At 46.5% G+C, this 16487-nt stretch overlaps 1 protein-coding gene across 3 annotated transcripts in view; it reads left to right on the top strand.

The window, feature by feature from the left end:
• The window catches only part of LOC146811368 (uncharacterized), a 155339-nt gene that overhangs the window by 67023 nt on the left and 71829 nt on the right, over window positions 1-16487 (top strand). For all 3 annotated transcript variants that reach the window (XM_085618485.1, XM_085618484.1, XM_085618483.1), the window contains exon 4: window positions 12441-12535. In XM_085618485.1, coding sequence (XP_085474611.1) covers window positions 12441-12535 — 95 coding nt within the window. The remainder of the gene's footprint in view (window positions 1-12440; window positions 12536-16487) is intronic.

Here is a 16487-nt window from a genome sequence, read left to right as displayed (position 1 = left end):
CTAGTGGCATCTTCTCAGATGCATCCTGGTCACAGTGTGCTGGATGCCATCTAGGGATCAGGTGAGTGTGTTGATCGTTGATGGTCTTGTAGTGGGTTCAAAACATCACCTTGCCATGGACATGTCTAGGACATACCTCCGTTGCATAGGACTGAAAGTCTGTCTGACTTCAGAGTGTGACCCACTCTGAGACCAATGGCCGCATCAGGGAGCACCAGAGCAGGTCTGGTACAGTGTCATCGGTACCAGTTCCGTGATAAAAGGCCACTTGGTCGGTAGTGGTCATTGGTGAGACGTAAGCCCCGCAGAGCTATGTCTGTTGTAGCTCTTACCTCGTCCAGTCTGAGCAGGGCCCTATGAACTTACAAAAGAGAGCTTCTCACGCCCTCTCAGATACAAGATGACAAGAAACCATGTTTGCCCTTGAAGCTAGATCTGGATTAAGTGCTCAGTGACCGGTGGACCCGCTGGTGTTGAGAATTGGTCTGAGCTGTGCAGATAGATAGCAGTGTCAAAGACCTCTGTGAGCAGAGCATCTTCACTCCTGCTGTCACTATGATGAGGGCCAGGGTTTGGTTTCTGCTTTGATGGTTGTGCATCCTTTGACAGACACTGAGTGTTAGAGGACATTTGGCATTTGCATGGGTGCCTGTCAGCCTCACACTGTGTGAACCTGGAGTCTGTTTAGATGTAAAACATGGAAGTTAGGATGGACTTTATTTCCCTTTGGGCCTGTGATTTGTCAGGGCAGTGCCAGTGAGGGATTTACTGCTTGAGTAGATTGCATCCTCGGACCATGAGATGAGTGGTCTTTATTGCATATTGATACTAGGGCTTGCGTGGCGACTGCTTGTGGTTGTCAGGATGGTTGCTTTAGGAGCCTAGGGGGGAGATTGAGGAGTAAGTGGATGGCTTACCCTTTGATTTGATACACAGTCTCTGCCAAATGGTCCAGTCGTAGAAATTGGAGCAGAGATCAGGAGAGTTTTTTTTGCCACAAGTTGAGTACAGGGTCTGATTGTCTTCATCTGCCTCACAGGTGTGCAGGCAACTGGCTTCTGTGCTCCCTGTGTTGCTGTGGTTCCTTGTGCAGGATCATGGGAAAGGACATAGTAGGACTATCCTTCTTCCTATTTACGGCTGTGTCTGCTCGTTCACAGCTCAGCGATGCACACTCTGCAGCATCAAAAGAGTACTGCGCTGACATGGTCACCGGGGGTTAGCACGTGAGAGCGGCCATCTGAGCATCATTAAGCCTGGTCAGCATCCATGGCAGGCCTTTTGTTCTGAGTGGTGTGATTCTGTGTGAGAGCAGAGCAACATATTCAGTGGCACCAGGCACCGAAACTTGTGCCTTCTCTTGTGCAGGACTGGGATTGGGTTAATCAGTGAGAATTTACAGGCCACCTTGTTTTGTTTAAAAAAATATATACTAGTTGTGGCCCCTGCATCATGTGCAACGCAAATGGCCTGTGGGATGCAGAATCAAGCGTGGCAAACGTGGTGGCCATCATTGGGGCAGGTGTCAACCTTCCTCCCCTTTTGCAAGCTTCTTACAGTTTAGTCTGACATCATGCGTCATCCCTATTCAGGGACTGTAGGGTCTCTGGGTCTATAACGGAGACGTCACCACCATGAGGGGCAGCTTGTATCCGCAGAGCGGGAACCAGCCTCATGGTGCTGGGGCATGAGCCATGCTAGCTTCCAACATTAACTCTTTCACTGCTTGCGTGTCTGCACGTTCTTATGAAAGACATATTGACAAATGTTTGCTCAGACTTTGTACAAACATTACAGCAGCACTTTCTATGACATTTTTAGGTATCGCCTGAAAGGCTACGCACACGCTGTCGCTTGTGAGCCATTTTGTTTACTTAAAGGGACTTGAAGCCTGCTCATTGCTTACCATTTGTTGGCTACATTGAAACTCTTATCTGCTGCTTCCTAATTGCCCAGCTCATGCCGGTTTCACTTCCTCTTCCTTTGTTTGGAAGTTCTGATCGCTTTATTCTGATTAGTGTCCTTACACAGCGTGTGCTGTGATTGAGATACTCATTTTTCTTTCTTTTTCCCCTTTTGTCGTTGTCCATGTTGCTTCTTCCCTTCCACCTCCTGGTGTCCATGTTTCATCCATTTCTCCCACCCTCACCGTTGTCTGTGTTTCTTCTATTTCTTCCACCCTCTCCCATTGTTCATGTTACTTCTTCCCTCCCACCCTCCAGTTGTCCGTGTTGCTTCTTAATTCCCATCCTCCAGTTGTCCGTGTTGCTTCTTCCCTCCCACCCTCCTGTTGTCAGTGTAGCTTCTTCCCTCCCACCCTATTGTTATCCGTGTTGCTTCTTCCCTCTCATTCTCTCATTTTCCATGTGGCTTCTTCCCTCTCGCCCTAACGCTGTCTGCGTTGCTCCTTCCCTCTCACCCTCCTGTTGTCCGTGTTGCCTCTACCCTTTCACCCTCCCTTTGTCTATGTTGCTTTTTGCCTCCGACCCTCCCTTTATTCGCGTTACTTTTTCCCTCCCACCCTCCCTTTTTCCGCGTTGCTTTTTCCCTCCCACTCTCCCTTTGACCGCATTGCTTTTTCCCTTCCACCCTTCCTTTGTCTGCGTTGCTCTCCAGTTTTTCATGTTGCTTCTTCCCTCCCACCCTCCTCTTGTCCATGTTGCTAATTCTCTTCAACTCTCCTGTTGTCCGCGTTGCTTTTTCCCTCCCACTCTCCCTTCGACCGTATTGCTTTTTCCCTCCCACCCTCCCTTTTGACTGCGTTGCTCTCCAGTTGTTCATGTTGCTTCTTCCCTCCCACCCTAGGATTGTCCGTGTTGCTTCTTCCCTCCCTCCCGCCTGTTGTCTGTGTTGCTTCTTTCCTCCCACCCTCCTCTTGTCCATGATGGTAATTCTCTTCAACTCTCCTGTTGTCCGTGTTGCTTCTTGCCTTCCACCCTCCCGTTGTCCATGTTGCCTCTTCCATCACTCCCACCCTCCTGTTGTCCCTGTTGCTTTTTCCCTCCCTCCCTCTCGTTGTCCGTCTTGCTTCTTGCCTCCTACCCTCCAGCTGTCCGCGTTGCTTCTTCCCTCTCACCATCCCACTGCCCATGTTGCTTCTTCCCTCTCACCCTAGCGTTGTCCGTGTTGCTTCTTCCCTCCCGCCTGTTGTCTGTGATGCTTCTTTCCTCCCACCCTCCCATTGTCTGTGTGCCTCTTCAGTCAGCGTTCCAGTTATCCACATTGCTTTTTCCCTTCCACCCTCCCTTTGTCCCCTTTGCTTTTTCCCTCCCACCCTCCCTTTGTCCGCGTTGATTTTTCCCTCCCACCCTCCCTTTGTCCACGTTGCTTTTTCCCTCCCACCCTCCCTTTGACCACGTTGCTTTTTCTCTCCCACCCTCCCTTTGTTCTCGTTGCTTTTTTCCTCCCACCCTCCCTTTGTCGGTATTGCTTTTTCTCTCCCAACCTCCCTTTGTCTGCGTTGCTTTTTCCCTCCCACCCTCTTGTTGTCTGCTTTGTATTTTCGCTCCTACCCTCTTGTTGTCTGCGTTGCTTTTTACCCTCTGACCCTCCCATTGTCTGTGATGCTTTTTCCTCCCACCCTCCCATTGTCCGTGTTGCTTTTTCCCTCCCACCCTCCTGTTTTCTGTGTTGCTCTTTCCCTCCCACCCGCCCGTTGTCCATGTTGCTTTTTCCCTCCTACTCTCCCGTTGTCCGTGTTGCTTTTTCCCTCCCACCATCACGTTCTCCTCATTGCTTCTTCCCTCCCACCCTCCAGTTGTCCGCGTTGCTTTTCCCCTCCCACCCTCCCATTGTCCATGTTGCTTCTTCCCTCCCACCTTCCAGTTGTCTGTGTTGCTTCTTCTCTCCCACCCTTGCTTTGTCCATGTTGCTTCTTCCATCCCACCTTCCCGTTGTCTGTGTTGCTTGTTCCCTCCCACCCTCCCATTGTGTGTGTTCCGTCTTCTCTCTCACCCTCCCGTTATCAGAGTTACTTCTCCCCTCTGTGTGAATCTGGTACTGACTCCCAAATCTAGTGTAATGGTAAAGTTGTGTGCAAAATCTCTCTGACCTTTATTCTGGATGACACAAATCCACTGTAATTTGTAACTAATGGTAATAACCTCAGTTGTCTTTGTAAATGTTACAACCTCTCGATCAAGCCCTTTGGAGCTGCACATTGCTATGAACACAGCTTTTTGTGCAGGAATATTGACTTTCTGATTTTTCCCCCATTATTCTTCTACCATCGGCTATGGTGTATGCAGATTTCAACACTCACCAAAAAACGTTTCTTACTATAATAGATCATTTGTTACGAGTGCAATGCAGCACCAGACAGTTGTCAAAAGTTAACTGGTTACTTTTCAGTTTTGAAGCAGCCGCTCTGTATTTCACTAGAATGCTCTGTCCCCAGGACAGCACGAGTTTGCGGCAACCCTGAGGTCATCGCAAATTCATATTAGGGCGTACTTTCCCTGTTTGCACCTGGCACACCTGTTTTAAGGTGCGCCTTGTTGCCAATAGGGAAAGTGTGCCAGTATGGTAATACGGGCCCTGGTGTTTCATAGTTGGAAAGATGTGCTTCAGAGTCCCAATAGTTGGAACTTGGAGTAAACCTGAAGCAATGGAGGCATTTAAAAAACATAACTAGCAGATCATAAGTGATGTGTCTTTTAATAGAAGTGTACTTTTTAATAGAAGTGCACGTATGTGTGGGTTAATTCAGGTGAATGCAACCATAACTATTTACTCTGTGGAGGATAGAAAAGACCATGTTAATAAAATGGTATTCTATCCTTCTATAAAAAAATACTTACATTTTTTGTGGATTGCATCTTGTTGCAAAGTCATCCTGTGCCCTCGGCACCCCCCAACTTTTTGCTGACTGATGCTGGTGGTAAGTGACTCTGACTGACTTGGAGCTCTGTCTAACCAGGCCCAGGGTCAGTGCTATGCTGAAAGAAACACATTAGAATACAGTTAAAACACCTATATACACTTGGGTACACAATGGTATGGTGGGGTACCCCTGTGATTGGCATGACCTACCCTATAAGTCACTAGTATATAACAGGGCAGGGGATTGAAACTATCTAGAAGTACCTAGTACCCTGGGACATGGCAGTTAAGAGGCCAGCAGCTCTTTTTGCACTTGCATGTGTGCAATGCTGAAGCCTGAGGTCAGTTTAAAAGCAGCACTGGGTGACAGGACTGCTTTTAAAAGGTAAATTGTGCCCAAACTCGACTTTGGTGTTTGGGGCACTTACAAATTGATAACCTACAAGGTTTTGCCATATTAGGGACCCCCAGGTTCTCCCCTAGGTATCCCAAGGGTGCTGGGGGGAGGGGCGGTCAGGTATTTATAAGGTACACCCTTATAAAATGAGTTTTTATATTCCTGGGCAAAGTGAAATTTCACATTTCACTCCCCACATTGTGGTACAGTGCTACTTAAATTTGACTTTGATGCTAGAAGCACTGTGGAGGGAGGATCTGCAATATTTCTACAGATTCAGAACCCCCAAAGTCTCCCATAGTTGAACAGGGGGTGGGGTTCCTGTAGATATAAGACAAGTACTTATAAATATGTTTTTGTAAGTCCTGGTGCTGGAAAAATGGCCCATGTCATGTTTCCCATTGCAAATCCCCTGTTACATAGGTTAACTTGGTAGGCAGTTATTAATTAATAACTATGGATAGGAGAGGGCTAGAAATGCCATTCAAAGACTTCCCAGAATGGTATGAGTAATTCTAACAATATCATATTGTTGAATTTCTCCTAAAGTGTACATACAAGAAGTTATAAGACTTTCTTGTTTGTAAGTCCAAATTCAGCCTTCCAGTGGTCTGCCCTGATTGGTCAGAGTTAAGTGGATTAGCCAGGCTGCCTTGTAGAGGTGATAAAGAGCCCCTGGGGTTGACCAGCTCTGCTGGGTAGGGCAGTGTGCTGTTCCATAGGAATGTCAGGCCAGGGGGAGGAGTCGTAAACCATAGTCTTCAAAGAGGATAGCAGAGACCAGTGTCATTTACAGCTCTGAACTTACCATCTCAAGCAGATGGTAGGATTAAGGAAGGTATGAGCAGATGCAGGGGGGAGAGTCTAAGTAAATTAGCCATCCTAGGGGTGTGATTAGCCGGCTCTCACTTCCTTGCTGGAAAACCAGCCATTATGGATTTGGAAGATTTGATGCACTCTGGGACAAAATAATGCCACACACTATAGGATGTGGTCATAACTTTGAGGAGTTACCCTGCTTCCATTGGTCAGACGTGACCTCCTGCATGACCCAGAGAACTTGGAATAAGTATCAGAGAGGGGCAGAGCCCTCCAGATCTGCTGCTTGAAACTTATTGAAGCAAGAAGTGCCCTGCTGAGAAGTTTTGCTGTGCAAAGATTTCTAAGGCCTGACCTCTGAAAACTGCACTATCTGAAACTACAGCCCTGTGGATTATTTTGCTGAGAAAGGAACTAAAGAGTGGACTCCCTGAAACCTACAGGTTAAAAGAGCTCAACTGGAACATCACCAACTAAATCTACACCTTGGAGAACCATCAGTAGATTTGTAAGGGTTTTGTACCAGTGGATTGTGTGAACTGGCGTCCTCAACTTTCAAGGACCATCTTGGCGCTTCCAGGCCCTTGGAGTAAGTTTGAGACACTTTGGAACCCCTTGAGGAACTTCAGGAAGAAGTTCAAGAAGTTTGGAGAACTTTGGAGCAACTTTGAAAAAAGCTCCATAGAGGGACCGACTCAACCTGGTCCGCCAGGCCGCCTGCCTTTAACTGCGAGCCGGCCAAGCCATCCAGGTTCGTCCCGCTAAAAGCTCCATGGGTTCAACTTCCAGAGATTGACTGGGACTAGAAGAAATCTGAAGCCGGCGAACCCTCACCGGATCCAGCTACATGAGGAGCATCGAGAGACCCCGCGAGAAAAAGCTCCAGAAAAGTTTCTATGTCCGCTCGTAGAAAAGGTGACTGGGAGCAACCGTGAGAGCCAAGCCGCCTGCCTTCCAGCGCGTGTTGACCTGGATTCCTGGGTTGTCCCGCTAAAGCAATCTTGAAATATTTTCTAAGTCCACTCCAGGGAAGTTTACCGGGACCTCGTCACAAGCCAAGCTGGCGAACCCTCACTGGATCCGGACTGGCTGAAGGTCAAGGCCGGACTAGCCATAGCTGACACCGGGCGTTTCCCCGGTAGGCCGCTAGGGTGGGGGCCGGTTTTGCCCCCCTGGGGGCCATTTATGTTACCGGGGATCGGCAATATCAGCCCCCTGTAACAAAATCGGCCGAAACCGGCCCTCGCAAACTGCTCGGCTGCACCCCCCCCTCACCTCAGGGGGGTGCAGCTGAGCAGTTTGCCAGGGCCGGTTTCTGTTCCCAGTCTGGCCCTGGTGAAGGTAGAAACTGAGACCGGGACCTGCCAGGATATGTAGCCGCTCAGGGCTCCATCGCGCCCAGCCTGAAACTTTGACTTTGGTCCGGTCTATCGCGAGCAGGTATCACAATAAGGTGCTATAATCTTCTAAGTGCTATATTTGATTACATCTTTGAAAATTCATATCTCCGGTTCCCTACATTGGATTTTTGTTGTTTTGGTGTCATTTTAAAGATAAAAATATTTCCTGTTAGTGTTTTATAATGTGTTGTGTCTTGATTATTTACTGAAATGGTGTTTTTAAATGCTTTACCACCCTGTCTTTGAAGTTAAGCCTGTCTGCTCGCAGCCACGTTACCAAGGGTTGAGCATAGGCATAATTTTCCAAGGCCTATGCTGAGTTCTATCATGTGTTAGTGGCCTTATTGCCAGTGGCAGACCTACATTTGCCCCTACCAATAACCCACCTTCCAACACATCTTGAATATGATCCGCTTAAAAATGTACAGTTTTCTTTCTTAAAAAATATGTGTTCTTTAATGTGTGACATATTCAGTATAATTTGCCTTTGTTAGCTGTGTAACTTCAGTTTGCTTGCCTCCTACTCTGAGTTTCCCTGACACATGATTTCTCCTCAAGTGTCACTTAACTCATGTTGTTCTGCCTTTAACACATAGATTGTCAGTAAAAAAAGCCAAAGGCTACACCAGTTACACACAATGCCATAAAAGAGTAAATCCCTACAACCGCTCTCAGAATAAAATAACATTACCTCAGGTCTCAGGATAAAAGATAATATGTTGTTAAATGCTTTCTCGAATTGATTATAAAAGATGCACAAAGCCTTCCTGAAAGTAGCCGAAAGCTCTTAAAACCTACAAAAATTGAAAAGTTTTTCCTTGGCAGCCATGGCTTTATCGGTAAAAAAATCTGCACTGTAAACTTACTGTCGAAAAGAAACCTACATCATGGTCCCCTACGCCACAGAGCTCTTTGATGCGGTGTTCCACGCTGGGACCAAGGTGCAAACAGATGTCTTGTGCGTGGAAATGTTAAATTTGATAATGTTTTTGGGGTTGGTGTGTGTTGGATGTCCCTTTATGTTCATTTTTTTCAAATGTGTTGATGACTTCACATTAGTGAGAGTCAAATCAAATCTTTGAAAGGGGTCATGTGCATTTTTGTTTGGTTTTTGTCGGTGATTGTTGGATAATTGGGAGGGATGCCTAGCTATAAAAACTGGGCATCTGGGAAATATTGATCTGGGATTGTTGAACATATTGGAGAGTTGGTGGTTTGTGCTCAAGACCTTTTAGATCTGGTTTGACAGCGCAACTGTTGCCAAACCTTTATATGATCGGCCAAAAAGAGCTTTCGGGATTTACTACAGAGAGGGGATTTGGCTCCGCCCACATGTTGATGGACAGGAGTACATGTTTTGATTGGGCAAAGGTGTGTGCTTCTACTGAAAAGGTCCTTACCCTCCAAGAGCTGTAATTATTTTTTTATCGAGGTGCCAGAGTTGTTTATCAAGCCTGGCTCTGTAACAACAGAGCTTGCGCTTTGGGCCAAACACACGCCACTGCAATGGTATGTTTCTCTTGATAATTAGGTAACTATGGTGTTTGTTCTTCTCTGTCAGCAGCACAGATGGGAGGAGACTGTCCGGAGGAAGATGTTGCTGTATTGCAGTTCCCTGAACCCTAAAAAACCTATACTTCCTCTTAATGCTACCCTTCCCTGAAGCCTACAAACCACGTACTATCCCTTAATGCAACCCTTTCCTGAACCCAAAAAGTCCTTACTACCCCTTAATGCTACCCATCCTTGAACCCTAAAAAACCCTTACAACCCATTAATGATACCCTTCCCAGACCCCTAAAAACACACATTTTCACTACTCGACACTACTATCCCTCAATACTAAACAGCCCTTATTACACCTTAATGCTCCCCTTTGCTGAACCCTTAAAACTCAGTAGTACCCCTTAACACTACCCTTCCCACAACGTTAAAAACCTTTACTACCCCAAGGCGCTAATCGTTTCTGAATCCTAAAATCACTTAACGCTTCCCTTCCCTGAACCCCACAACTGGTTGTACCCCTTAATGATACCTTTCCATGAACCCTACAAACCCTTTAATGCTATCTTTCCATGACCCATACAAACCCCATGCTCTTCCTTAATGCTACCCATCTCTGTATGCTAAAACCATAACTACCCCTTAACGCTGCCCTTCCTTGAATGCTAAAAACCCATTACTATCCCGGGAACAATACACATCTCTGAACCCTAAAATTCCTTACTACCCATTAACGCTACACTTTCCTGAACCTTAAAAAACTATTCTACCCTATAACGTTACCCTTCCCTAAACCCTAAAATCTCCTTATTGCTCCTTGACGCTACCTTTCCCTGCACCCTAAAAGCACCTTTTTACTCCTTAATGCTACCCTTTTCTGAACCTTTTAAACTTTTACCACCCCTTAACTCTCACTCAGGGACTCTGGCTGCTGAAAGTCGGGGGAGTCTCATGGTGAAATATTGGGAAGAACTGGCAACCAAGTTACTGATTCCCCTGGCAATGCCATATTTCTGAAGAGAACCTCAGGGTCCACTAGTGATCCCTTTAATTTTTTTTGCCAATTTCCCGCTACAGTTATCAGTGTCCCCTGTATCGGGAGCTCTGGGGATGGGGTGCCAGGCGATATCAGGGACATTGTTATGTAAATGTAATGTAAATTGATACTTGTATAGCGCACTACTCACCCGCAAGGGTCTCAAGGCGCTTGTACGAATACCGCTGTGGAACCCATCCTGGCTTTCCCTGTGAGGCGTCCACTCCTGGGCATCCCCAAGGGGGGGTGCCAGGCATCCTTAGCGTTGTGGGGACCGTTGTGGAGATTAAGCAAGCTATTGCCCAGAGTTGCAGAGTGGGACTCCATGATTGGAATGGCACCGAGGCGAGAATTATCAGGTCCATGGAATTTTTGAGCCCAAGACCCGCCGAGACGGGGATTTGAACCCTGGTCCCGGGCCAGACCTCTGCATCAGGGTCTGCCGCTCTAACCATTGAGCCACACTTCTGCAGCATGCATGGAAAAGCCCACCTCTTTAAAGAGTCAGAAGAGCCTCAGTGGAAGCACTCTCAGGACACCATTCTGCTGTTTATGTAGAGTGGAGCTGTGATGCTTTACCATTTGGGAGAAATGAGCGCCGCCCCACTAATGGAGTCATTCGCAGAATGATGGATGTTCTGCTGATGTATCACAATTCGGAAATACTGTTACCACTACCATTTATCATGACTTTACTGCATGTTGAGAGACAAATCTGCAAGTTTTGTTTCATTATTGCTGCAAAATCAGCACCAGCTCTTTGTGCTTGTGCTCTGGTAGTAATAGGCACAGAATGCAGTATTATCTCTTGATGCAAACATAGTGTTAAATGCACTGAAAACCACTTTTCACTCATTTCACCACATTTTTACAGCTTCCCACGTATTCTAAATGACCCCCAAAGAACTACACCAAATATGAGTGCATAACTATTCTAATTTATTTGTACAAATGGCCTATCTAGTTAAGGTAAACTTCCCTTTTTAGATCTAGTTTGAAGGCACAGCTGTCTGCATGGTATGTTTTTAGTAGATCCTTATACCATGCATAGAGTTGGCTTTGGCTTGGCTCTACTCAGAAGACTGTTACATGTTCACCTCATGCTATCAGCTGGAGATTGGTCGCTCCACCGGCAATGAAGCACGTCCAATAGAATGCACAATGGATTCATCTAAATCTGAAAAATAAACTCAACTATGCTCCTTGTCACATTCAGTTATTAGGTCTCGCCTGACCCAGCGCATGCGCTGGTCTGGCGAGACATTTTGTGAGGGCTCAAAAAAGTGCTACCACTGTAGCCTAGAGCTACAGTGCGTGTGCGCGGGCGCGCGCCCCTCACTTTCGCGGCTGCATGGCCGTTTTGATGTTTGATCGCGATTGCGATCACTTTCGCGGCTGCACGGCCGCTTTGATGTTCTCCGTGAGCCTGTTTATTACTTCTATGTAGTAATGGTGGCACCCATGCGCCGCCATTACTACAGAGCAGTAATAAACAGAAACAAGCATTGGCATAGCCAATAGGTCTAGCTTTTGGGACCTTTTAAGTATTTAGTTATGCAACTGTTGCATGGCTAAACACTTATAAGGTCCCAAAAGCGAGACCTATTGGCTATGCCAATGCTTGTTTTTCTCCTGTATGCATGCTACACAGAGAGCAACATTTTTGCTATGTTTCCCAGCATTGGCAAAGCTAGTTGGACAGGCTTTAGAGTGATAAACAATATATGTGCATACCATGCATGCAAACAGCATTTTTGAATGCCTGTGTTTGTTTGTTGGTACATAAAAGCAGACCTGCTTGCTTTGCCAATGATTGTTAGGGACGTCTTTCCAAGCCAGACCTGTTGGCTTTGCCAATGCTTGTGTGGGATGTCTTTCTGTTATTGTTAAACATTTCAGGGCACTGTCACTCAGAGATTGAACCTTGAGAGATTGATTCCTGAACCTTTTTACCGTTGTCGAAAATATCGGCTGCGAATAACTAACACTGTTGAGATATATGTGTGTTATTATTAAATATCTTTAAATGGGCGTTTGTCATCCAAAGACCGCCATCTTTGAAATGGCGCTTCCTTCACGTTGCATTTTCTCGAACTTTTTGCCTTAAACCACTGAACTATAAATCTGAGGGTCTGATATTAAAATGTGTGGAAGTACATATACTGTCTGTTTAAAATCTGTGCGGATTGTGGTGGATTGTCACTTTTGGGATGAGATTAAGTCTGGTTTGCCTATTGTTGGTCTCAGTCTGTAATGGCGCAGTGAGCAAAAAAGTGATGGAATGGAATGCTGCCCATAGTAATTGCATGTGGTTAAGTTTAATTTCAGTCTTCTCTCCATCTGATTCTTATTGTTGTCTAATTTCATACTTTAAAAATCCAGACATGTTAACTAACAAAATAAATAACATTTGTGTGGGTGACAAAGTAACACAGTTAGGACTCTCTGGCTCTTTCCAATACAGGAACTTTGGTGGCAGACGCGGACAAACAGAAGGCTGACGCCAGAGTCCGAGCTCTTGAAGAGGAAATTGGGAAACTGCAGGAGACACTGTCTAAGGTGAGTAGCTAAGAGTTTAGGGGGAGTTGTACTGTTACCGTAGGGGCGCAGCTTCAGATTTTCCAACAATCACGCTGGCATATAATGTTAAAATAAATGGTATGTCAAGCAGGGTGTATGAGGGGGGCTTAAGGGGCAGTGGGAAGGGGAGGAATGTGCATTGGTAGGGGGTCTTAAGTGAAGGAAACCACAATATTTTGTAAAACAAATATTCTTGAAGACATTCAAAACAGATAGAGGGAGAGAGTATGTGTGCTTTTATGTCTATGTATGAGTAAATATTCCTAGTGAAATCCAACAGACACATCATTATGCCAGGGGAGGCTCCTCTATTTGAGCGGAGGAGCGTTGGCCCACAAGCCTCGGAGGGGAAAAATAAAATGGTAATAAAGTTTATTTATTACCATTTTATTTTCAGCAACAGGTCCCAAACTAAGTGTCAGGACAGGGTGGGAACAGCTCTTCCGAGTGGTGGCCACAGGGAGCTGTGTGCTTTAAAATGTGCTTGTCTCTTTGGCCGGCCGTCTTTGGATGGCCAGCCAGACGTGCACATTTTCAAGTTCTTTAATCTAGCTTTCTTAGATAGCTGGGCTAGAAAAAGTGCAGGTCTCCAGTTCTCTTAGGACTGCCAGAGAGAGCCTGTTCTATCCAGTCCTGGTGCTGCTCTCAAGCTGTCAGAGCAGCGCCAGGATTGGGTAGTGCAGATTCCTGCGTCTGGAGCTTCCTGAACACCATAGCCGACTGAAAGCACCAGTACCCAACTATTAACTATAAAATAGATCTATTGCGAAGGGGTTGTAAAATACCAAACCCTGCCCTTAAGCTACACCACTGGTTATTGGAGGCCAGTGGGTGCTTTGTGGGGATGTACAATGCGTGCCCAGTCGACCCCTCCTCCCCCCTTCTCGAAAGGGCACAAAGTGGTCCCAAAATGCAGAGAACTGGGGGACAAGGTCTTTGCTATCCAAAGCAGCCAGTGGAAGTTCCTCGAGGCAGTGCTGCGGGGCGGGGCGGTGGGGTGGGGTGGGGCAGGGGAGGGGCAGGGTGGGGGGGGGGGTAGTAAACTCCAGCATACGGCCGACCGGAGTTAAGTAAATAAATAAATAAAACAAATTACATTGTGCGTGCTGTATTACATCACTGCATTGCAGCGCGCGCAATGTAATTCGTTTTATTTATTTACTAAACTCCGGTCGGCCGTATCCTGGAGTTTACTACCCCCCACCCAGCCCCTCCCCTGCCCCACCCCACCACCCTACAGCACTCCCTCAAGGAGCCGCCACTGAAAGCGGCCCTACCAGGTGCAGCAGAACACACTGCGCGTTCTAACTGTGCAGAGCGCTCCCTTCTGGGCCACACCTTTGAGTGCAATGGAGCAAACTGGCTTTGCTTGCCAGCCCCCACCCTTGGACTTGTCAGCCCTCCCCGAAATCTATCCTCACACCACCCTGTCTAAACATGGATCCTCCCTGAGGTGTAAATAATATAGAGTTGGTCATGAGAAACATTCCTGCGGGATCCATGAAACCACCGCTACACATATAAATTTCCCTAACCGCAGGAAGACCCCTTTCCTGGGCATGTCTTTTCTAGGTGGATTGGCAGGTTTCATGGTAGTATTTTAAACCAATGCTGCCGCCTCTTAAAGCCCACCTTTACGCTGACCTGCTGCGAGGAAGCTGAGATGCTGATGTAATAGTGACACCCAGTGGTCCATCACGGTATAGCATCGATTGAGTCACCAGAGTGTTTAGTGCAGCCATGATACTTGGTAGCGAGTTACAGTGTGGTATGACAAAGAGACCAGCTCAGCGGTGCCTCCCAGGGATACGAATCACGATAGCATTTGATGGAATCCCCTAGGAAGCAGAGACAGACCCCCGTGACACAGACCCAGAATGTCATCAAGGTTCAGAGAGAAGATGCGAAAGCTTTTTTCCTCACTAGCTTGGGTATTTATCTCAAAACTATGAGAAAATACGCAGAGGTCACAGGGTTTCACGCGAGCTGTGCTTTCGATTGAAAATCTGAGCTTTTTGTGATTATTTTGCGCACTAGAAGGTTTGTTTTGAACGACTTTTGTGGGAAAACTTCACAAGAAATGCACTCAGTTACCCGTGGGACGTCGTTTCAGTACAGGGCCAGCTTTAGCGCTTGTGATGCCCTGTGCAACAATGTTTGCTGGTGCCCCCCCCACCCACCATCTTCACCACGGATTCCCTCACTACCACCCTTTAACAGTGGCCCTCACGTCTCAATAACCACTCACTCACTGAGATGCATTTAATTAGGTTTATAGCACCGCTCATACCAGTGTAGGGTGTCAGAGCACTTTAAATCACACACCCATTACACAGACACAATCAATCACACATGTGTAAATCAGTGTATAGGAATTTTTCATAACACAGAGGAATACAAGGTGTAGGAGTCACATGTCATCCATAATGGTAGGCAGTATAGTTTGAGTGCTTGGTGTGGAAAAGCACAAGCTCAGAATTTAAAACATAACACCATAGTTGGGGGTTACATTTAAAATAATAAGAATTTATTTATTTTTTATTTTAACCAAAATGAACCTATTTTGCAAGGTTAGAATAATTAAAGGCTGGGGGGGGGGGGGGGCATAACGCTCTAATAATATACACCTTGCAGTTTGCATGTAGCTTTTAGATGGCAGTTTATAGCTCACTATTCTATATTAAGATTTTAATCTTTACACTGCAAGGAACAAAAGTATCTCTCTGACAAAAGCACTGACCTCTTTAGATTATATGCACTTTGTGGTCTGCACGTACACATACTTTGCATCAGGCCTATTAACCTACTGTGCTACATTTGGTTGAGTCGAAACGTCCACCCAACAAAACTCCGATCTCACTCCAGGAAGAACATTAATCACCGGAGTTAACTAGACATTTTTATTGTATGAAAATTGCTAGACGAACGGAACGCAGCAGCAGGTGCTTTTAAAACGATAACATAATTGCAAACACAGCGCCCCCAGAAGTCAGCACCCGGTGCAATGGCACCGGTCGCACCAACCTAGAGCCGGCCCTGTTTCAGAATGCTTGTTGCACTAAGCCTATTCAGTAGGTACTTGCATAAAAGATGCCTGTGGGTTACCAGCAGCAACTAACAAGCACACGACAAAACCATGCAAGTGTGTATGAAAAGGGGGAAACTCTACTGACTGTGGCTTGGACAATAATCAGGAACTCCAGGAGATCACATTTTTGCTCACACCTAATCTTGAATGGTGCAGACAGTAGTGCAGCTGAGCTCTGTGTATGGAGTATTCTGCAGTGTCAGTCAGTGACCCCTCGCAGTGTGTTAATGGTGCTTTATTGGGGAGAAAAGACTGTCACAATGGGAACACACAGTGGCCTTTCACAGTGTTGCATTTAACTCCTAAATAGAGCAGACAGCAGTGACGTTATGTTATGCTGATTTGTAGAATGCACTAATCACCCGAGATAGTATCCAGGTGCTTGGGCGAGGTCTGTGGGTGTGTGGTCCCCAAGGTGCTTATATGAAGAGCCAGGCTCAGCTTCTTGCGTAACTCAGTAAGGGAGAAGGAGGCTCTGATGTGTTGAGGGAGGTCGTTCCATGTCTTGGGTGCGATGTAGGAGAATGAGCAACATCCAGTTTTGCTTTTTCGGATGCGGGGCATATGTTCGAGTGAGAGTGAGGCCTAGGGCGTAGATGTCTGGTGAGTTGATGAAAGTGTATGCGGCTGGTCCGGTATTCTGGCCCTGTGTTGCGTAAGGCTTTTTATGTGTGTGTGAGAAGTTTGAATTGGCTGCCCTTGTGAATGGGGAGACAGTGAAGCTTCCTGATGAGTGGTGTGATGTGGGTGTGGCATGGGATGTTGAGTATGAGTCTTACAGCTGGGTCTGAATGATTTGGTCTTTGCGTAGGAGTTGCTTGCAGATTCTGGCTTACAGAGTGT

This window comes from Triturus cristatus, chromosome 7, assembly GCF_964204655.1.
Source record: "Triturus cristatus chromosome 7, aTriCri1.1, whole genome shotgun sequence".
Taxonomy (NCBI): Eukaryota; Metazoa; Chordata; class Amphibia; order Caudata; family Salamandridae; genus Triturus; species Triturus cristatus.
The sequence above is the reverse complement of the archived record's forward strand: the minus strand, read 5'-3'. Positions and strand labels throughout refer to the sequence as shown.